Raw genomic sequence first — 22,116 nt, 5'->3', positions numbered from 1 at the left:
AGGGCAAATCATGCAGGATTGTCGGAACCATCAATGCAAAGCACTTGACTCAGGCACCTTTGAGGATGGAATAAGTGAGAGAAAATGATAATGAAGATGTGAAAATGAAGAACTTCTGTGCAATAGTCAATGAACTGATGCTTTTGAATGTGGAAGAGGAACGGTGTGACAATTACTGGGAGTCCTGGCTGGGTACCGGCCAGGGTAATTGAAACTGTATGAACAGTCCAAGGTCAAACAATCCATAGACAATCCAGTGTAAACTGGAGACTAATTTAACATGTAAATTTCATTATGTATGATCAGCTAAACATAAATAGGGAAGTAAACAAATGTCACGGGACACTCCCCACCCCATGAGTCACGTGATACGGCCTGCCGCATGCAGGGGGGTTCACGCGTGTTTGGAGCCACACCCCCGTGAAAGTACGCACCTGTACGGAGTTAAGTGTTAGTGTGTGTCTGTCTATTTAAACCCACGTCAGTGCGTGCCTCACCGTTGGTCTTTGTCTATGTGTCAGTCAGAACATATGTTAGCGTCCATGTTTGTAGCAATCTTTATCGTTAGTGTTAAGTGTGAGTATGTTCATTGTTCACTGATGTTGTGTGAGTGTCACCGTTATCTGTTACATGTTGTGTCATTAAATGTTTCACAATGTCGATAGAGTCTGTGCATTCTGTTCCACGTCCTGCGGTACTCGGGCAACGTGACAACAAATAAATGATTAAATTAATGATTAATTAAATTAATTATTTAAATAATCCTAATTTGATCAAATTATTAATTATGATGAAATAACGAAATAAAATCAAGCAGTATAAATTAAGTCAAAGCAGTTTATGGAAGCATGAAGTGATATAAAATAAATGAACATCAAATAGGTACATACTTCTGAGTTTCATTTTACAAGGTTGTAAGTGCAGTCGGGGGTTTTAAGAATTGGTAAGACGTTATGGACAATATGGTAAAAACAACGGTGTGCATAAAGGGAATTAGAAAGTGTTGTAGTAGGCTACTACTATTATTATTACTACTAGGACTTCTTTACATGTTAGTATTCAGAAAACAGGGCTTAGAATATCTTTCCATAATTGCTTACACTGTTTTAAGAGCTAGTTCAAATAAAAAAAAATGTTGATTCAAATCGGTGTAAATGTTTACAATTGGTGTAGTACTGTAAAATTGGTGGTTCCCTCTCCAATCCGGTGTTAATCAGGTGTTAAGGTGTTAATATTCAAAAATGGGTATAATGTGCTCTCAGCTTGCATTTGCCTATTATCCTCAACATGAATATATAGTTAGTTATATATAGATATAGTTATAGTTATATATAGATAGTCCTATATTGACTAACTGAAAATAGTACTTATTGTAGGGTATTGTTTATTTCACTGATGTTGTCTAACAAACTCTGAGTACTTACTGTTTATTGCACTTATCATTGTCTAAGATAGACCTTATGTATTTTGTACTTCTGGGCATCAGCAGTGATCCCTGTAAGTCTACAGCTCATTGGTATATTGGACTCTAACCTACTCTACTCGCTAGGATGTATCTTTGAGTAAATGACAAAGCAATTTTGTAAGTTGCTCTGGATAAGAGCATCTGCTAAATGCTGTAAATGTAAATGTAAACATGAAAATTTTATGTAAATTTCAGACTAATATGATATTAATTTTAATGCTTATTTTTTATTCTGTCGCATTTCCTATTCATAAATGTATGAAAATATCTATTATTAAACATATGTACAATTACAATTCACAAACATTTATATACAGCCTGTTTTGTGAATACTATTTGACTATTTGAGACACACCACCCTCCCTTAACCTCAGCAGGCTGCTCCACAAATTTTAATAAATATTCTAGGTTTTTGTATATTCATTAATAAATATGTATTGAAAGTCTTTATTTCAATCACTCTGCATCCCTGCGTAACTTGTCATTATTGCCAAAATGTCATTATGCTTAACATTTCTAACTAGGGGCGCAACCACCCATTTGTTAAGGGGTAACCGAACTGCCAATCCAGTATTGACAGAAGCCAGTCCTATTGGGTTGGACATATATGTACTGTGACGTGTGGAGGCAAAGCAGGATGCTGGGACGACTCGTGTCTAACACACCAAATGTTTTTATTTGACACAGACGACAACAGGGTTAGCGAACTAACCTGGTTCAAACATCGACACACCTATACGTAGACACAGGACTTATATGGGGGTGGCTGCTCTGGCTTCAGTGCGCGTGCCTCCAGAGATGCCTTAGCTGATTGGCCCGTCTCAGGGGCAGGCACCGATGACTCCGCCTTCTTGCTTTTGCGTGGCTGCGGCTTAGGCGCTTGAGCTCTGGTGCTGCGATCCTTCACTGAGGGAGTGTCCTCCTCTGGGGACAATACCCCCTGCAAGCCCCATTTGGGCCGCCTGCTTGTACCGGAGCGGAGCCGGTGGTACCTTGGGTGCTGCAGGCTCTTCGCTTTCAGAGTCCATCGACACGGTGTCCATCTCCGAAGGAGAATCCCTATGAAGAGCCTCCTCCATCTCCATCGCCGGATTCTTCTGCTGGTAGACCTCCGAGACCGATCGGAAGCTGACATCAGTGTATTCCGATTGGAGGTTGGTGTCTGTTTGGCACTCACTCCGATCGCGCTCCTCATAAGGGTAATAGGACACCGCGGTGTCCGGACCCTGAGACTGGTCTCCTCAGTACCAGCTCTCATGGTTCGTTAGGGGCCTGTAGGACTCCGTGGAGCTCCCCCAATTCCTGCGGAGCACTCTTCCCTGTCGTTGCAGTATTCAGAGTGCCCAGGAATGTGGAAGGATTCCCCTTAAGGGCTAGGGAGGAACCTTCTTCCCCTTCTTCTTCGTTTTTCCCGGCATCCTTCGATGGTCGATATTTCTGTGATATGCGGAGACAAGCCGTGTCTAGCACAACAAACATTTTTATTCGACACAAAGACGACAACGTGGTTAGCGAACTAATCTGGTTCAAACATTGACACACCTATACGTAGACACAGGGCATACAGGACATACAGACACTAACGACACACAATAATGAGCAGGTGTGAAACACAGAGAGGGAGTGATCATACAGACGAACACACGCACACGCGCAAACACAGAGAGACATTTGGGGAGAGGGGCTGTACCCTGACATACAAAAATGCAAACGCTGTTTCTTTGCTTGAACATATACATGTTATTTAAAAGTTCTAATTAAGTTACATTTCATAACTGTGCACTAGTATCTACCAAGCTTGAACTACCATAACATCATTTTTTACAACAAATTAAAGCTCCTATTGCATGCACAACCTCTAGCTGTTCTGCGGGTAAGACAGAGATGTCACACTCAAATACATCACTTGATAGCATTGAATATTCTAAAAATAAAGTCCATCTACCCGCAAAAACTTCTTACAACTAATATAAATACCTGCGTACCGATTTTCAGCCATTTACGTACAACTGTTTCCAGGCACAATTGGCATGATTGGCAACTGTTTCAACAAACAGGATGCTTAGACAAAAATGTAGAGTCCTCATTTGCTTTATATTTTCCCCACTGTGTGAGGTACATCGATGTGCTCAGCAAAGCATTGCTTTTAAAGTGCGTCCTAAAGTGTAACGCATGTATATGACAGTTTGGGGAAACTGACACAGTCATGGATTGTTTTTAGTAAATAATTTGATTGACAATACTTTTGGACATCATGGAAAGGAAGAGGCTTATTTTAGATGAAGTTTGTCTGGAGTTATTTGGGTGTAGTTATGAGCTGGAAGCTGAGAGATGGTTCAGTGGCTTCTAGCCTAGACTGGCTATGATATTTGCATAGCAAACCACTGGATGCTTCCAGCTGTAAAAAAATCAGAATCCTGCTACAAATTGTAGGTATAAATGAAAAAATATTAATTCTTTACAGTATTACAGCATTTACAGTGTTACAGTATTTTCACCAATATAACCCTTTAGCCTAATAGCAATGAAGCTATAATGAAGCTAATATTGTCTTTTAGTAAGTTGTTAATCATTGTTGTGATGTTTTAGAAAAAAAACATTGCACATTCAATATATAGTGACTAATGACTTTGTATGCATTTTGAGAGGTTTTGGGGCACTTTGGAGATATCTAGGACACCTAGTGGAAAATACTCTTTTCCACTATAACAAAAAAGGAAAAGGGCCCAAAGCAAAACTTCGGGCACACCACATGCTTAGTACCTAGTAGCACCCGTTTTGGCAAGCATCACATTTTGTAAACACTTTTTCTAGCCAGCCAAGAGTCTTCTGATTCTTGTTTAAGGGATTTTCATCCATTCTTCATTGCAACAGTCTTCTAGTTTTGTGAGATTCCTGGGCTGCCTTACATGCACTGTTCTTTTGATGTCTATCCACAGATTTTCAATGCTGTTTGGATCAGGGCACTCTGAGGACCATGGTAAAACCTTCAACTTGCACCTTTTGAGGTAGTTTATTGTGGATTTTGAGGTGTGTTTAGGATCATTATCCATTTGTAGAAGCCGTCCTCTTTTCAACCTCAGCATTTTTACAGAATGGTGTTATGTTTGCTTCCAGATTTTGCTGGAAATTCATTGAATCCATTGTTCCCGCTACCCATGAAATGATTCTGAAATGTTTTATGGCCTTCCAGACCCCTTATCTTGACTGCCACTATTCCTGTTAAGCACCATTTTATAATTACATTTCAAACTGAGGAAATGGCAAACTGAAAACACATTGTTGTCTTCCTATAGCTTTCTCCTGTTTTATAGGCCTGAAGTATTTTCATTTTCATTTTGCTAGGCAGCGGCTTAGAAGAACCCATGGCTGCTGGTTTCTGGGACAAGGTTAGAGGAGTCTGTGTATTTATAAAGCTATGAAATTTGCATCATAGCCTTTCCCATCAATTGGCCTTTCCTAACAATGTTTGTAAACAAGCCATAAGCCTAACAGGCTAATGAAGGTCTGAGACTGTGGTCAAAGTTATTTGAGTGGTCAAATCTCCAAGGTACTTTTTTTTTTTTTTTTTTTTTTTGCTGAAAATGTTGAAAAGTGTGTTTCATCTTTTAACTTGATGCCTTTTGGAGATAATTTCATCTTCAACTTGATTAACTGTTCACAGTAACATATTTTGTCCAGGGGTGCTCAAATCTTTGCATGCCACTGTATGACTGCACTTCTATTTTGTTCTTTCAGAAGACAGCTTAAATCTTTTTATTAACAATTTCCTTCTTTACCCTCACAATATGTTCTTAGCCAAATCTGTCTTCTTCTTGATTATGCGATGGTCTATTTTTTCTACTGTGGGTATGTGTGGGTGCGTGTGCGTGTGCGTGTTTGTCTATCTCTGCATTTCCATTTCCTGAAAGAAAAGGGATGAAAGAAATAACTACAAAGAATAACAATAGCACTGGAAGAACAAGTACAATTTATCATTTATTTATTCAGGGTTTGACAAATATTACTGACACATGGTTCTAAGCTATCACTTTTGAACATGCCTTCAAATCACTTTGGCATCCACTGTTGAAAACACGACTATCGTTACAACACAAGCTTTAAGATGTTCCACAAATTTAATAATAAATGGCTAACAGTCTTTGATTCCAAATGCAATTGTCCCTTCATGCCTCTTGAAGACAGAAATAAGTCAACTCTCATTTTGTTGTGGCTGGTTTTACAGTTTGGCCACAAGATGGTAGCGAAGGTCCATCTATCACAACATCCCAAACAGTATTGGTGGGTTTTACTTGAAATCATTTAGTTAATTTATTTTTCTTGTTATTTTATTTGAAATGTACTTCTATTCCTCCTTCTCCTCCTCTTCCTACTGTTAATAATAATAATAATAATAATAATAATAGTGGTGGAAATAATGTTAACAAAAATATTCATGATAATAGGGTTGTTTCCTTGTGCTGAGTTCAGGTCACCCTCCAGTACCGGTTTCAAGCTTTACATTTTAAGTAAAGCTGCTTGACAGTGATGATGAAATTCCCAATACAGCAGATGATTCATACTCTTTACAACATTTTTTTGAGCATTTTTTTAGACTGCAGTCTTTGAAGGCCTTTGAAGGCTGTATTCAACCTTTAGGGCATACAAGTGCGTTTTCCTATGATTTACAAGCGTAGTGATGTCCTTTATTAATGCTTGAAAAGTGTCCCATGTTCATTACTTTGGAGCGTTCTCTGTCTGGGTTTTCATGTAGAAATTGAACATACACATCTAGAACTCTCTTGAGACACATTTCCAGGTCCTCATGAAAGGTCAGTATGATGTACCATTGCATTGGAATATGTTCATTGGTCCTTGTTGTACAACAGTGGTTATCAGCAGCATAAGGCGTCAATGGATGAGGGTACATGGATGGAGTTATGGTATGTGAAAAAAGCAGTTAAGCTGCCACTGTTGCAGAGGAAGATGAAAGTGAGAAGACAGCAGATGAGTATGCATTGTGATAAAAAAAAAAGTTTACCTGTTTTCTGTTTGTAGAGGTCATATGAGGCTAGTTATAAAAGTAGGCCTAGACCATGAAGAATGGAATGAGTGACGTGCTATCAAAGCAGTTTGAGTTGCTTGCAAAGAATAGTTGTCCTCTGTAAACAGCACAAGGAGTGGGCAAATCACTAAACATCTCTTAACTGGACTATGTGGCTTTAAAATATGGGCCTTGACCCCACTGCCTCAATCTATTTGTGTGTTTTCCTAAAAATGTCATGCTCTGTCCATTTCTGTTATTAATTTGAAATTGAGATCTTCCAACCTAGCAATTTGAAACCCATCATGTTTCTCTAACCTGAACTACATGCTGTTCTTGGATTGGTGGGAACCCTAAGAGGCCTAGTGAACACACGCGTTAGGAGTGTGCATCTAATTCCTATATTTTCCAGCAATAGTCTTTAAACTTGGGGGTTTTCAGCACCCGTGCTGAGGACCTACTTCCATTCTGACTCTTCTTCTTATTAGTAGCAGTAGTAACAGTAGTAGGCCAGCTTATGCTGCACTGAATCTTTTGTTGTCTTTGCTTGTTTGTTTATCGTTCTTTTTCTTCCCTTACGTTGTTGTTCGTTATTATTGTCTAAGCTATCTTATATTTTACATATATGAATTGTCTTTTTTGTGAAATAGTATGGAGTTTTTATTCCAGTCTGGCTAAGTGTGGTGCTGGAGGCGTTTGGAGGAGCGTGGTCTTTAGCTCCGCCTCCTCGAGTGCTCCTTGTCTTCAACCAGGTCCTTTAGACGAGAATAATATGGGCGCACTGGGCGCGGAAGCGTCATTATTTCACTTTTCTTCGAGTAGTGCAAGAAGTCTATAAGGGATGTCTGGCAGAGGAAAGGGTGGTAAGGGCCTGGGAAAAGGTGGCGCTAAGCGTCACCGTAAGGTACTCCGCGACAACATCCAGGGTATCACTAAGCCAGCTATCCGCCGTCTGGCTCGTCGTGGCGGTGTGAAGCGCATCTCCGGTCTGATCTACGAGGAGACCCGTGGCGTGCTGAAAGTGTTTCTGGAGAACGTCATCAGGGACGCGGTTACCTACACCGAGCATGCCAAGAGAAAGACTGTCACCGCCATGGATGTGGTTTATGCTCTGAAACGCCAGGGACGTACTCTGTACGGCTTCGGAGGGTAAACACTGAGTTCAAACGAAACCAACGGCTCTTTTAAGAGCCACCCATACATTCAGTTAAAGAGTTGTTCCGTGCGGCTATGGCCGCCTAAACGCGCCCAAATGTTCTATATTGATAAGGGCTGTAACACGGTTTTAAACGTCTGCATGTTGTATACATGCAGATCGCAGCCCAAAATAAGTCACGGTAATGTTAAAAACATTTCCCAAAGTAAGAGAAAAGAAGCAAAGAATGAGCATTGTGGAGATTTGGCTTGGCTTTCTGCGCCACCTTCCTAAGAAGGGGCGGGAAAGTTAAAGCTAGACATGGCAGGGTGGGATTAAGAGGTAAACGCTATGGACTGGCGGAGCAACGATAGGAGGTTCCTGTGAGAGGCGGGGTTGTTTTCTAGCCAATGATGGCTTGTTATGACCGCGGAGGCGAGGGTATGTTCTAATTAGAATACCAGAGTCTAAATAAACTGGGTGTTCACACCCTGTTTCTTATTCCGTTGTGGTTTATTCAACGACGAACGTCATGCCCGAACCAGCGAAGTCCGCCCCAAAGAAGGGATCTAAGAAAGCCGTGACCAAGACGACTGGTAAAGGAGGCAAGAAGCGCAGAAAGACCAGGAAGGAGAGTTATGCTATCTACGTGTACAAAGTCTTGAAGCAGGTCCACCCCGACACCGGTATCTCTTCTAAGGCTATGGGGATCATGAATTCCTTTGTGAATGATATCTTCGAGCGCATCGCTGGTGAGGCTTCTCGTCTCGCTCACTACAACAAGCGTTCGACCATCACCTCCAGAGAGATCCAGACGGCCGTGCGCCTGCTGCTTCCCGGTGAGCTGGCTAAACACGCCGTATCTGAGGGTACAAAGGCCGTCACCAAGTACACCAGCTCCAAGTAAAGCGTCATAGTGCGACTTGACTAACCCAAAGGCTCTTTTAAGAGCCACCCACGTTTCCACCAAAGACTTTTTCCATCGTGTGAGTGCATGTACCGTAAAACGAGAAAAGGAAATAAGTTGTAGCTGAAGTAGCGCTTGTGGTGTTCTTGTTCGCTGTGCCGTCGTTTCTCTTCCCCTTTCCCGCGCGTTTTATTAATTTATTTTCGTATGCTTTATTCAGCCGCATGTATCTTGTAATTTAAATGAAACTTTGGAAGTGCTTGAAATTGGGATTTGGAAACCTGCTTCTCCCCCCCCAGAGCTGGGTCGCAGTCTTGTATGAGACTTTTTTTTTTTTTTTTTTTTTAATATGTATTGTCACTTTAGGATACAAGTATCTTTGTGTATATATATTATTGGGTCTGATGTAACCTACAAGTATGTCAAGTCACTATGACAACTGTTGTTGTAATCTTCATTGCCCACATTGCCATTTCCTGTTGTTACATTTCATTAGTAGCTATTAATATTCTTTTCACATGTTTTGCCTTGTTTGCAGTAGATGAAGCCTAGTCATCTGCTGAGAAGGGCTAATGGTCTAGGCCTACGTGACCCCTTTGCCCAAGGGGTCATTCGCAAGGTGCATCTATAATGTCCCATGCAACAGACTGAGAAGTCTTGGAAGAGCTAGCATGTGTATGCGCACATATATGTGCATGTGTGAGACACACAGAGAGAGAGAGAGAAGCTGGAGTTGTGCAAGGTATGTGTATTCTGGGAGTGGGATTACTGACCCACAGGACTGTGACTTATAGAATCACATCATATGGAAAAATAAAAAAAATGAATTACAATAATTGTGTAGATCTGACCCACTAAACAAACCTTATGCATGTTCTTTAGAACATTTTCTGCATTATGTCATAAATAAGGTGTTGACCTAAAATGGAAAAATCACAAGGCAAGTTTATCTATTGCCATTCAAAGTGCACAAAGCAATACAGAAGGTTTGTATCTGCTTGTCATTAGGGGTCTGATGCAGTTAAGGATTGCATCCCATCATATATTGCACTAAAGAAGTAAGTTAAGAGAAAACTGTCCAAATAGAATATCACTACAAGGCCTATTTGGAAGTAGGTTACACATGTGCCATACCATGGAAGTGTGGCACTGGAAATGTTATTGGGCTTTGCAAGAAGGTAAAGCTAGGAAAGAGATTAGGCTAATGCAGAATTTAGGGTTATGAAGAGGTCAAGTTATTTCCCATTATGGTTAAAGACAACTTGGGGTAATCCAATGTAGGGTTCTGATGAAGATATGGTTATTCACTTTAGGGTAGGCGTGAACTTGGGCTTACTCAAATAAGGGTTCTGATGACATCAGGGTAATGCCCATTAGGGTTGGTGTGAATTTGGGGTTATTCAAATGAGGGGTCTGATGACATCAGGGTAATGCCCATTAGGTTTAGAGTGAATTTGGGGTTATTCAAATGAGGGTTCTGATGAGGGCAATTCACGTTAGTGTTAGAACATAATTACCCCCAGCAGTGATGTGAGCTCGGACACCTGACGGTGCTCACGTGGTCGCCTCCCCTGATGAGGTGCACCTGATGCCAGACAAATAAGAGGACGACCACGTGTCGAGGAGCACCAGCCCGAGCGAGAGTGCCAGGTTTGGGGGCTTCCTTTGACTAAAACTGGGCTGATTTGACAGACACTTGTGTTTTTAAATGATTCTATTACGTTTTCATATCACAAAAACAAGCAATGAAAACACTATATATGAATGGCATTATAAAGCAATATTTCATAAGAGAGAATCTATACTTTATAATAATTTTTCATCTGTCAGTTCTCATAATTTTCATATGAAAAGTGAAGTAAGATTACATATGGGCTAAGTCACAGATAAACATCTTACATGAAACTCTCCAAAATTTTTACACTTCACACAAATCTGTAGTACAAACATTTTTTACATTTCCCACATTTTTCACCATGTCATCCTTTTGTCTCTTTTTTTTAAAATTTACTATACATTGTTTCACTACTTTTTCACTAGACAAAAAAAGTATTTTCCATAGTCATTTTAGCTCTTGTAGACCAAATTTGCTTCACAATTGTGCGTATACCTATCTAAAACAAAATTATCTTTTTACAATGTATGTTCACATTATAAGCACGATATATTATGTTTTTGTGATTAAATTCTATGTTTAAATCAAACCTCCTGAACTGTTCCCATATTTCTTTAGATCTATAGCAGTCCACTAACAGATTGTTTCTTCCCTATTGTTTCTTTCTCTTTACAATTAAGCATTGGACATTCGGCCGTCTTCACAAAGCAACTCCGTTGAACCACAGACATCGTTGGTAGCCTAGCCACTTCAGCAAGCCACATCCTAGCCTTTATTTTCTCTGAAACATGTTCTCCTGATAGCAAATTCAACAGATTTTTATTCTCCCTTTCATCGCAATCCCCAGACTGTATCTGCCCTCTGTACTTATGATCTGCTATACTTTTATAAATAGTTTTATTCGATTGCGTTCTCCAATCGATCTTCCAACTTTTACATTTATCCACAAAATCTGAGCACAAAAGTTTATAGTATGGTACATTCTTCCTTTTCTTTCCTTTCTTCTTTTCCCAGTCTGAGATTTCACCAATCCATTTAGCTTTCCTACCAGTGCTTGTATTGACATGTCTACAAAAACTTATTTTTAATTTAAGCCTCCATTTTCTTTATTCTTATATACACATTCCCTTTTTGTAGCTTCTCTGTTATTACCCCACATTGTTCTAATACATATTTTATTCAGTTCGGTCACTATTTTTTCCGCTGGAGGAAAAACGATGGACAGAAATAATAGTTTTGATAAAATGAATGTCTTAATTAGTTTGATCTTCGATTTGTAGCTCACACCCCAGTGTATAATTCTCTTTGATTCCTCTTTGATTTCCTGTAGCTTCCTCTGCCAGTTGCTCTCAACTAAATTTCTGTTACCAATATAAATTCCAATGATTTTAATTTCCTCATGCATACTGATACATAGAGCACTCCTTCCTCCTTGTTCCCCAATCCAAACCGCCTCAGTCTTGGAATGATTCAAAGATGCCTCAGATGCACGTTTGTACAAGTCAAAATGTTCGCACATCCCATCTAACTCTTTTTGAGTTGTTACATCATCCGCATTAACTGTTCACAGTAACATATATTTTGACTAGGGGTGCCCAAACTTTTCTTTTGCATGCCACTGTATAACTGCAATTCTATTTTGTTCTTTCAGAAGACAGCTCAAATCTTTTTATTAATAATTTCCTTCTCTACCCTCACAATATATTCTTAGCCAAATCGGACTTCTGCTTGATTATGCGATGGACTATTTGTGTGTGTGTGTGTGTGTGTGTGTGTGTGTGTGTGTTTTGATGTAGCTCAGCATTTGCATTTCCTGAAAGAAAAGCTTGCAAAGGGATGAGAGAAATAATGTTACACTCCTGGAGTGCTTTGCAGTAGGTTCTGCAAAGTTTGTCAGCAAATTAGATTTACTTAAAGGTTATTGGCAGGTCCCTCTTACTGATCATGCATCAGAGATCTCTACTTTTGCTACCCCGGACACCTTTCTGCAATACATTTATGCCTTTTGGATTGCGTTTATGAAAGGTGTATTGAATTGTGAAGCTTATCTCGATGACCTTGTTGTATATTCAGATACATGGGAACAGCATTTGAGGACACTGGAGACCGTAATCTCTAAGTTGCGAGATGCTTCATTAGTGTTAAATTTGGAAAAGTGTGAATTTGAGGACAAGCGTGGTTCGCTACCTTGGAAAACAGTGGGTCGTGGACAGGTGCGTCCCTTGGATGCTAAGGTAGAAGCCATCAAAGCTTTTCCAGTTCCTCGGACAAAACGGGACCTACGTCGGTTTTTGGGGATGGCTGGCTACTATCGTTGCTTTTGTAAAAACTTTTCAGATGTTGTCTTACCTTTGACTTCACTTTTATGAAAAACACTTCTCTTCTATGGACTCCAATTTGCCAAATATGCTTTTGACTCTGAAAAGTTTTCTGTGTAGTTCACCTGTACTGTTGGTTTGGGTTTGGGGTTATTGTCTATTTATTATCAGGGAGTTGGTGTAGGATTGTATTTTTATTTTTGTCCTGTAAAGTGTATTTAGTTGTGGTGTTTCTTCTGGTAGTGTGGGTTTTGTTTATTTTGGCAACTCCTGAAGTAATTCAGTGTTTGTAGGTAGATGTGTGTGTCTTTGTTCACCATTTAAATACACATTTCACCTCATCTACCAGTTTAGTCTTGTGACTAATTATTCCACCTACCATCCTGCTACCAGTCTTTTCAAAATTCTGTTGCGACCTCATCGCCTAGACAGGGTCGTAACAATAAATACGACGAATAACAATAGCACTGGAAGAACAAGTACAATAAGAATGTACAATTTTTCAAACCCCTGAATAAATAGTCTAATATTACTGACACATGGTTCTAAGCTATCACTTTTGAACAAGCCTTCAAATCACCATGGCAACCACTGTTGAAAACAGGACTATCATTATGACACGGTGCACAAGCTTTAAGCTGTTCCACAAATCTAATAATAAATGGTTAACAGTTCTTGGTTCCAAATGCAACTGTCCCTTCAGGTCTCTTGAACACAGAAATAAGTCAACTCATTTTGTGGCTGGTTTTATAGTTTGGCCACAAGATGGGAGCAAAGCTCCATCTAGCAGAGCATCCCAATCAGTATTGGAGTGTTTTACTGGGCATCATTTAGTTGCATTTTTTTTTTTTAATGTATTTGATCACTTTATATGACTACACAAAGACACTTGTGTTATATATATTTGTGTGTGTGTGTGTGTGTATATATGTATGTATTTATGTATGTATGTTTGGTTCTGATGTAGCCTACAAGCATGTCAAGTCACCTTGGCAACTATTGTTGTAATCTTCATTGCTCACATTATGGCATTATTTCTTGTTGTTACATTTCATTAGTAGCTTTTAATATTATTTTCACTTATTTTGCCTTGTTTGTAGTAGAAGAAGCCTAGTCATCTGCTGAGCAGGATTAACTTTCTTCTTTAGTGCAATATATGATGGGATGCGATCCTTAACTTCTTCAGAACCCTAATGACAAGAAGAGACAAAGTTAGTTTTTGTGATGCCCTGTCATGAGTTTAACCCTTACCTTCTGTATTGCTTTGTGCACTTTGAATGCCAATAGATAAACTTGCCTTGTGATTTTTCATTTTAGGTCAACACCTTATTGATGACATGATCCAGAAAATGTTCAAAAGAACATGCATAAGGTTTGTTTAGTGGGTCAGATCTACAAAATTATTGTAATTAGTTTATTTATTTATTTTTTTAAATATGATGTGATTCTATGAGTCACAGTCCTGTGGCTCAGTAATCCCACTCCCAGAATACACATATCTTGCACAACTCCAACTTCTCTCTCTCTGTCTGTCTCACACATGCATATATATGTGCGCATTCACATGCTAGGTCTTCCAAGACTTCTCTGTCTCTTGCATGGGACATTATAGATGCATCTTGCGAATGACCTGTGGGGCAAAGGGGTCACGTAGCCCTAGACCATTCAGAATGGAATGAATCAACTGCTATGAAACTTGTAGGAATTGCCTGTAAAGAATAGCTGTGATCTGTATGCAGTACAAGGAGTGGGCTAATGCTAAACATCTCTTAAGGTGAGTTTGGGGTTATTCAAATGAGGGTTCTGATGAGGTCAGGGTAATTTACTTTAGTGTTAGAACTTGGGCTCCCAGCAATGACGTGAGTTCTCAACGTGGTTGCCTCCCCTAATGGGGAGCACGTGATTCCAGCCCAATTAGAGGCCAGCTACCTGACAAGGAGCGCCAGGTTTTGGTGGCTTTACTTTGACTAAGACACTTGGCTGCGGGAAGTACACTCTCAGCCACTCTCTCCTGCACCTGTGTTTTACTCGCACGTACATAAGGCCTTTTTCAACTAGTACACACACCACTGCCGCACTCTTAGCACCTCCATGCTTTTGCTCAGGCTCTCCTTCAACGCGCACATTGGGACTTGCTAGATGTATGCCTTCATTTCTCACATTTTCACGCCCCACATGCCTAGAAATACACCATGTCTTATTTGGAGCGGCAGTCGCGCAGTACCGTTTTGTGGCAGCTGTGCAAAACAAGATCGGGCTGCACGGGCTTTTCTGGCACGCAAGTGAACCACAGAGCCCATTCTTGCGAAACGCGTTGTTTGACGACTTACAAATTGTTTTAGCATGTATATTTAGGCCCGGATTTGTCATGAGAAAACACAAGTGCGAGCAGCTCACGGAGGCACAGACGCTGAGTGCTGGGCGGGTTGAGTCTACACCGTCCTCATGCGGCTTTTAAGGCCGGCCCCTCGCTAGGAGGGAGGTTCAACTCAACAGAGCAGTGTGTGCGACGTAGAGTACTGTTTGCGCGCGTCTATTTCTCGTAGTTAACACGACGATGGCAGAAGTAGCTCCAGCCCCAGCCGCCGCTGCGCCGGCCAAGGCGCCTAAGAAGAAAGCTGCCGCTAGACCCAAGAAAGCGGGACCCAGCGTCGGTGAGCTTATCGTCAAAGCTGTTTCTGCTTCCAAAGAACGGAACGGGGTCTCTCTCGCCGCTCTGAAGAAAGCTTTGGCTGCGGGTGGTTACGACGTGGAAAAGAACAACTCTCGCGTCAAGCTTGCTATCAAAAGCTTGGTGACAAAGGAAACTCTGGTGCAGACCAAAGGAACCGGTGCCTCTGGCTCTTTTAAGCTCAACAAGAAGCAAGACGAAGCCAAGAAAAAGCCCGCTAAGAAAGCCGCGCCTAAGGCGAAAAAAGCGCCCGCCAAGAAACCTGCCGCGGCTAAAAAGCCCAAGAAGGTAGCGGCAAAGAAGCCCGCCTCCGCCGCTGCAAAGAAGTCGCCCAAGAAGGCGAAGAAGCCTGCTGCCGCCGCGAAAGCCACCAAGAGCCCCAAGAAAGCAAAGAAGCCGGCCACCCCGAAGAAGGCAGCCAAGAGCCCCAAGAAGGCAAAGACCGCCAAGCCCAAGACTGCCAAACCAAAGGCTGCAAAGGCGAAAAAAGCTGCCCCCAAGAAGAAGTAAACGTGCATGTTTTCATGTCTTGGTATCCCCAAAAGGCTCTTTTAAGAGCCACCCACTTTTCTCTTCCAAAGAGCGGTTTTCTTTACACTCTCGAAATGGTTACGAGCGAATTAATACGGCCAAGTGTGTAATCGGAGTTTATTTTAACGTGCGATTTCTTCCATAGACGTACTAAGTGGACACGGAAAAGAAAAGTGAAGCATTAGATGGTGTTTGTATTGAATGGAATTTTTTTTTAATACGGTCAATTTAAAAATGGAAAGGAAAACGAGGACCAATTCCATTTTGCATAGAAATATTGTACAGCCTAAGCAGATTTCTGTGCCGTTTATTTCTCCCTTTCCATTATTAAGAAAATTCAATTCAACGCAAACACTCCACCACAGAAACCTCACAAACAATATCCACCGGAGGACCCAGACTACCTTCACGCTATAGATTACTAATTAACAATACAATTTATATCTGTAAATTAGGTATACATTATCCATTTATATATCCAAAAGAGTCCAGGGAAATTTCTTTTTTCCTCTCATATCAATCGTCTTCAACCTTTGTAACTCACACACAATCTGTTTAAACACTATTTCTGCAGGTATTATACATTGTTCAATAATCATCTTACGTCGTGTTTTCCAAATCTTCGAATTTATCACACAAACAATCATCCAACAAAAGTCCTTTACATTCTCAGTCAAATTCTCATTAAACACTCCATACATAATACTTTTGCTGTTACGACCGCATTTAAACCCAATACCTTCCATTTTCTCCCAAATTTCAATAGTCCTTGTGCACGGCAGTAATAAATGTTCTATCGTTTCATCGGCCATGCAATTATACATCGGACATTCCTTAGTTGTAACAAAACAACTCTATTTGACAATACATCGTACAGGCAATCTTCCAAAAGATATAAGCCATGCCGTACCTCGAACATTCTCTCCTGTCTTTATCATACATGTACGTATCATGAAAAGACTTAATAATAATAATAATAATAATAATAATAATAATAATAATAATAATAATAAAAATACAAATAACTTGGAAGTATTTAGACTATTTGCTCCAAACTGAAATCCATATGAAGAAGAATGACAAGAACTGGAAGTGATTCCGTATGGGAGGGAGAGTTGCAGGCTAAGGAAAGGGAGGCCGGCTTTGGAAGTGGACGAGTGCTTCGCGATTGGTTATTCGTCCTGTCCTCCTTAGCCAATAGGAGAGCTGTTGATTTTGCTATATCTGAAGCGCTCGTAGGTGATAGGCGATTATTTCAGCTTTGCTCCCAAGACGCTGTTGTACCCATAATGAGTGGAAGAGGGAAGACCGGCGGTAAGGCTAGGGCTAAGGCCAAGACTCGCTCCTCTCGCGCTGGTCTGCAGTTTCCTGTGGGCCGTGTGCACAGGCTTTTGCGCAAAGGTAATTATGCCGAGCGCGTTGGTGCCGGTGCTCCGGTCTATTTGGCTGCTGTGCTGGAGTATCTGACTGCTGAAATTCTCGAGTTGGCAGGCAACGCCGCCCGTGACAACAAGAAGACCCGTATCATTCCTCGTCATCTGCAGCTCGCCGTGCGTAACGACGAAGAGTTGAACAAGCTGTTAGGAGGGGTGACTATTGCTCAAGGTGGCGTGCTGCCCAACATTCAGGCTGTTCTGCTGCCCAAGAAAACCGAGAAGGCGGTCAAGACCAAGTAAATTCACCTCTGCTCCGTTGTCTGCAGATCCCAAAGGCTCTTTTAAGAGCCACCCACACTGACTGAGGAAGTGCAACTTTTTAATGTTACTGTCTGTTCTACCTTGCATTTTTCTCGAGGGCACTAAATGACTAACGGGCACCGCTGTCCATTACCACGCCACGTCTGAGCACACGTACACCTTCCCCGTTTTTACGCGCCCAATAGCATTTGATGAAAGCAAGCTAGTACTCGTACATTTATATACGTACTTGTAGAAGTGCTGTGTGTGTGTGTGTATATATTTTATTTATATATATATATAAATAAGATGCTGTTGGTGCTACAAACATGTAAAAAAAAAAAAGTAACCGGGAGTACGTTCAACAATGTACACTGCAGGCACATAAAGAGCACGGCTCAAAAGTAGGCTTACTGGCTTGCTTTTTTGAAATGTGCGCGTAGTGGAACACGGGCCAATTGACTTGATGTGACGTATCTTTATTTGTCCAATGGACGGCATGCTTACTGAAGACGCCCAATGAGCGCAGGTCGGCGTTATGGCTTAAAAAGGATGTCGTCGTGGTTGTGTCTTATTCTCTTTCTTCGTCAGTTAAGAGTAGAATTGCGTCGCTATGGCAAGAACAAAGCAGACCGCCCGTAAGTCCACCGGTGGTAAAGCCCCGAGGAAGCAGCTTGCCACCAAGGCCGCTCGTAAGAGCGCCCCAGCCACCGGCGGCGTGAAGAAGCCTCATCGTTACAGGCCTGGTACCGTAGCTCTGAGGGAGATTCGTCGTTATCAGAAGTCGACCGAGTTGCTGATCCGCAAGCTGCCCTTCCAGCGCCTGGTGAGAGAAATTGCTCAGGATTTCAAGACCGATCTCCGTTTCCAGAGCTCTGCCGTCATGGCCTTGCAGGAGGCTAGCGAGGCATACCTGGTCGGCCTGTTCGAGGATACTAACTTGTGCGCTATCCACGCCAAGAGAGTCACCATCATGCCCAAGGACATCCAGTTGGCCCGCCGCATTCGCGGAGAGCGTGCTTAAACTGCTCGCTCGGCGTAATATCCCAAAATACCCAAAGGCTCTTTTAAGAGCCACCTAAATTGTTTCGCTGCAAAATGAGCAAGTCGCCTTGGCAACGCTTCTCACCGATACGTCGTTATTATAACGTGCATCTGACATGTGCTTCTAGATTACGGGCAACCTAGTTTGCTATGAGGGTTAATTCCATAGCTGAGAAACTATGGCAACGGTAAGGAGCGTTGTATTGTGAGTCGACAAGAAACTTTGTAGTAAGGTCGTCTGGGTTAGCGGTGCTCTAGCGGGAGTATGACGTTCACGTCATCAAAATGTATCACTGAGAAACGAAACTGATACAAGTCTTTCAGAGATGTCAGTGTCTTTTCTTCGACTGAAATAAATATGTACTGGTGCTATTAACTAAATTCTAGACACGGACGTGGTTTTCAGACCTGTTCTCTATTAACCTTTGTGTCTTGGTGGTAACACAACTTTCATGGAAAAAATGAACAAAAACAATGTTTCATTTTTTAAATGATTTGTTTTGTTTTCTGTGAAAGTCGTTAGCTTTCAAGTTGCGGAGAACTATTTATTTAGTGGTGGCTCATTTTTGATCAGAATGCTGTCAGAATATAAATGTATAATGCAGAACAATTAGCCAGTTTCTCTTGGGAGAAACAACAACAACAAAAAAACAACACCAACAATAATAATAAACCTATGGAATGGGTATGTCCTTCTCAGAAATAATTTCTAGGCTTAGCTGACAGCCACTCTCATAAAGGTTTGTTTGCTTTTGTATCTGCTGTTGAAATAAACACAATAATTGTCTTTCATCATAAAAAGAAAAGCCCTAAAACAATAACTAAAAAATGCTCTGAAGACAAATAAAAATATTTATAGAAATTGACTTGCCTTTCATGATGATTCTTCTTTTTCTTCTTCTTCTTATTGTAAGCCTACTCGTGGTTAGTTATAGGAGACTTGCATTTATTTCTGTATGTATTTATTTTATTCATGTTCAACAAGCACTTAATATGTGAGATCAAAGCATGCTTTTCATGCATTTATTTCCATAATCTCATTATGGTCTTTTTTTTTTCCTGAACTCCTGAAGTTACCCATCTGGAACCCCATAGTTCATTTGTTTGCTGTACCATACACCAGGCCCTTTTAACAGATATCATATCATATAACAGTATCTACAGTGGCATGCAAAGGTTTGGGCACATCTGGTCAAAATGCATGTTACTGTCAACTGTTAAGCAAGTTGAAGATGAAATGCTCTCCAAAAGGCATAAAGTTTAAGATGACGCATTCCTTTTGTATTTTAAACTGAAACTTTTTTTTTTTTTTTTAACATCTTTTACATTTTCAAAATAACAAAAAAGGAAAAGGGCCTAAAGCAAAACTTCGGGCACACTACATGCTTAGTACCTAGTAGCACCCGCTTTGGCAAGCATCACATTTTGTAAACACTTTTTCTAGCCAGCCAAGAGTCTTCTGATTCTTGTTTAAGGGATTTTCATCCATTCTTCATTGCAACAGTCTTCTAGTTTTGTGAGATTCCTGGGCTGTCTTGCATGCACTGTTCTTTTGATGTCTATCCACAGATTTTCAATGCTGTTTGGATCAGGGCACTCTGAGGACCATGGTAAAACCTTCAACTTGCACCTTTTGAGGTAGTTTATTGTGGATTTTGAGGTGTGTTTAGGATCATTATCCATTTGTAGAAGCCGTCCTCTTTTCAACCTCAGCATTTTTACAGAATAGTGTTATGTTTGCTTCCAGATTTTGCTGGAAATTCATTGAATCCATTGTTCCCTCTACCCATGAAATGATTCTGAAATGTTTTATGGCCTTCCAGACCCCTTATCTTGACTGCCACTATTCCTGTTAAGCACCATTTTATAATTACATTTCAAACTCATGAAATGGCAAACTGAAAACACATTGTTGTCTTCCTATAGCTTTCTCCTGTTTTATAGGCCTGAAGTATTTTCATTTTCATTTTGCTAGGCAGCGGCTTAGAAGAACCCATGGCTGCTGGTTTCTGGGACAAGGTTAGAGGAGTCTGGGTATTTATAAAGCTTTGAAATTTGCATCATGTGGCCTTTCCTAACAATGTTTGTAAACAAGCCATAAGCCTAACAGGCTAATGAAGGTCTGAGACTGTCGTCAAAGTTATTTGAGTGTTCAAATCTCCTAGGTACTCTTTTTTTTTTTTCACAATTGTATAAAACAAACTAATACACTGACATTGCTGAAAATGTTGAAAAGTGTGTTTCATCATTTTTGACCTGACATTTAAACAAGATGTGCGTGCACGCAAACATACACACATAATAATGGTGAGTGTATGCTACTGATTGAACTCAAACAAAATTAAAATGCTCTTTTGAATATGCAGTATCTTCCCTTTATGACCTCACACATTATCAAAGTTTACAAACAATAGAAGAACAATTTCACACAAAAGCAACATTTTCTGCAAGCATTGTTTGCTAATGGTGAATGCAGCCAGAAACTTTAAAGGTGCTGCATATGACAATACCCCCAGTTCTCTTTTTTTGCAGAATCCATGGGTACACATCTCAATGCCAAACAGCTTGTAGATGTGCATTTTTCCAGATGCTCAGAAGTAAACACGAGAACAATGATTTAGAAGAGGAGGAGGTGTCTGAAGGAGATGAGGAAGAATTCAACCCAGAGCATGGTGCATCATCGTCAGGTGAAGAGAAAATCCCTCAAGGTGAAACAAACATTTTTGTCCAAACTGTGACCATAAGAAAGGTCTAGGAGAAGTGAATGAAATGTCTTTCATACCTCTACAACACTGGACCTGAAGTAACAGTGGATACAGACTGATTCCATTCAAAGGTACATTTTTAATTCCATATATGTAATGTAAACTGATATTCATTGTTAATTTTAGAATGTATTATTGTTAAATTAATTTTTTCATGCTTTTGTTTTATCTATTATTTCATGTTCATGTTTTATTTATTATTTTACTTCTCTTTATTGTTGTTGTTTACATGCCTTATGGATAGCGGTAATGGTTCAAAAATGTGAGAGGACTAGTATTTTGTCGTTGAATTCTTAATAGTAAAACATATAAAAATATATAACTGTTTTGGCCAAAAAATTCATGACTACTGTTTCCTTTCAATATAATGCATTTAAACTTCTTTCTGTACATTTCTACAACTTTTTTAGGCTATGCTTTAGACTACTTAAAACATACCTCTCACCTCAACATTTCTCATAACTTCTCTTCTTATTCTTATTTGTTAATTAATGTGTTGATTGTTTTAATGTATTTTTTCTGCATCTTTGTCATAGTAAAGCGACCTTGAGTCTGTGACAGTTTCTATATAAATGAAACTTATTATTATTATTATTATTATTATTCTACAAGTGCCATGTTTCTGATGGAGCTCCACATTTTCCATTTAAATTGATGTATTTCTAAACCTAAAACGTGACTAAAAATACAAGTAAAACCGTCTAGTAGACCAATCGCCATGGGAGGTAATAAAATAGATGATCCTCTGCTTCCATCTTGTGGCCAAAATGGAAACATTCCATAATATTCAATCATTAAGGGCACCTAGTTTTAATCAGAATGCTGTCAGAATATAAATGTATAATGCAGAACAATTAGCCAGTTTCTCTTGGGAGAAACAACAACAACAAAAAAACAACACCAACAATAATAATAAACCTATGGAATGGGTATGTCCTTCTCAGAAATAATTTCTAGGCTTAGCTG

At 40.2% G+C, this 22,116-nt stretch overlaps 4 protein-coding genes and 1 pseudogene across 4 annotated transcripts; all 5 read left to right on the top strand.

Moving 5' to 3' along the window:
* The first annotated feature begins 7,291 nt into the window (after positions 1-7,291).
* On the top strand, positions 7,292-7,678 carry LOC113588367 (histone H4). Its single transcript, XM_035534812.2, has one exon. The coding sequence runs from the start codon at positions 7,330-7,332 to the stop codon at positions 7,639-7,641; it is 312 nt and encodes a 103-aa protein (XP_035390705.1). The 5' UTR covers positions 7,292-7,329; the 3' UTR covers positions 7,642-7,678.
* A 462-nt stretch (positions 7,679-8,140) lies between these two features.
* LOC118242691 (histone H2B 1/2-like) lies at positions 8,141-10,833 on the top strand. The gene has a single exon (XM_081701697.1). The coding sequence runs from the start codon at positions 8,156-8,158 to the stop codon at positions 8,528-8,530; it is 375 nt and encodes a 124-aa protein (XP_081557823.1). The 5' UTR covers positions 8,141-8,155; the 3' UTR covers positions 8,531-10,833.
* A 4,162-nt stretch (positions 10,834-14,995) lies between these two features.
* On the top strand, positions 14,996-15,729 carry LOC118242676 (histone H1 pseudogene; annotated as a pseudogene).
* A 1,225-nt stretch (positions 15,730-16,954) lies between these two features.
* On the top strand, positions 16,955-17,497 carry LOC145643339 (histone H2A). The gene has a single exon (XM_081700967.1). The coding sequence runs from the start codon at positions 16,955-16,957 to the stop codon at positions 17,339-17,341; it is 387 nt and encodes a 128-aa protein (XP_081557093.1). The 3' UTR covers positions 17,342-17,497.
* A 196-nt stretch (positions 17,498-17,693) lies between these two features.
* LOC145652010 (histone H3) lies at positions 17,694-19,244 on the top strand. Its single transcript, XM_081700964.1, has one exon. It carries the CDS (start codon positions 17,955-17,957, stop codon positions 18,363-18,365), a length of 411 nt encoding a protein of 136 aa, XP_081557090.1. The 5' UTR covers positions 17,694-17,954; the 3' UTR covers positions 18,366-19,244.
* The last annotated feature ends 2,872 nt before the right edge of the window (positions 19,245-22,116 follow it).

This window comes from Electrophorus electricus, chromosome 18, assembly GCF_041902795.1.
Source record: "Electrophorus electricus isolate QZ-2024a chromosome 18, ASM4190279v1, whole genome shotgun sequence".
Classification (NCBI taxonomy): domain Eukaryota; kingdom Metazoa; phylum Chordata; class Actinopteri; order Gymnotiformes; family Gymnotidae; genus Electrophorus; species Electrophorus electricus.
Note: the sequence above shows the minus strand (reverse complement) of the source record. Positions and strands in the feature narration are given on the sequence as shown.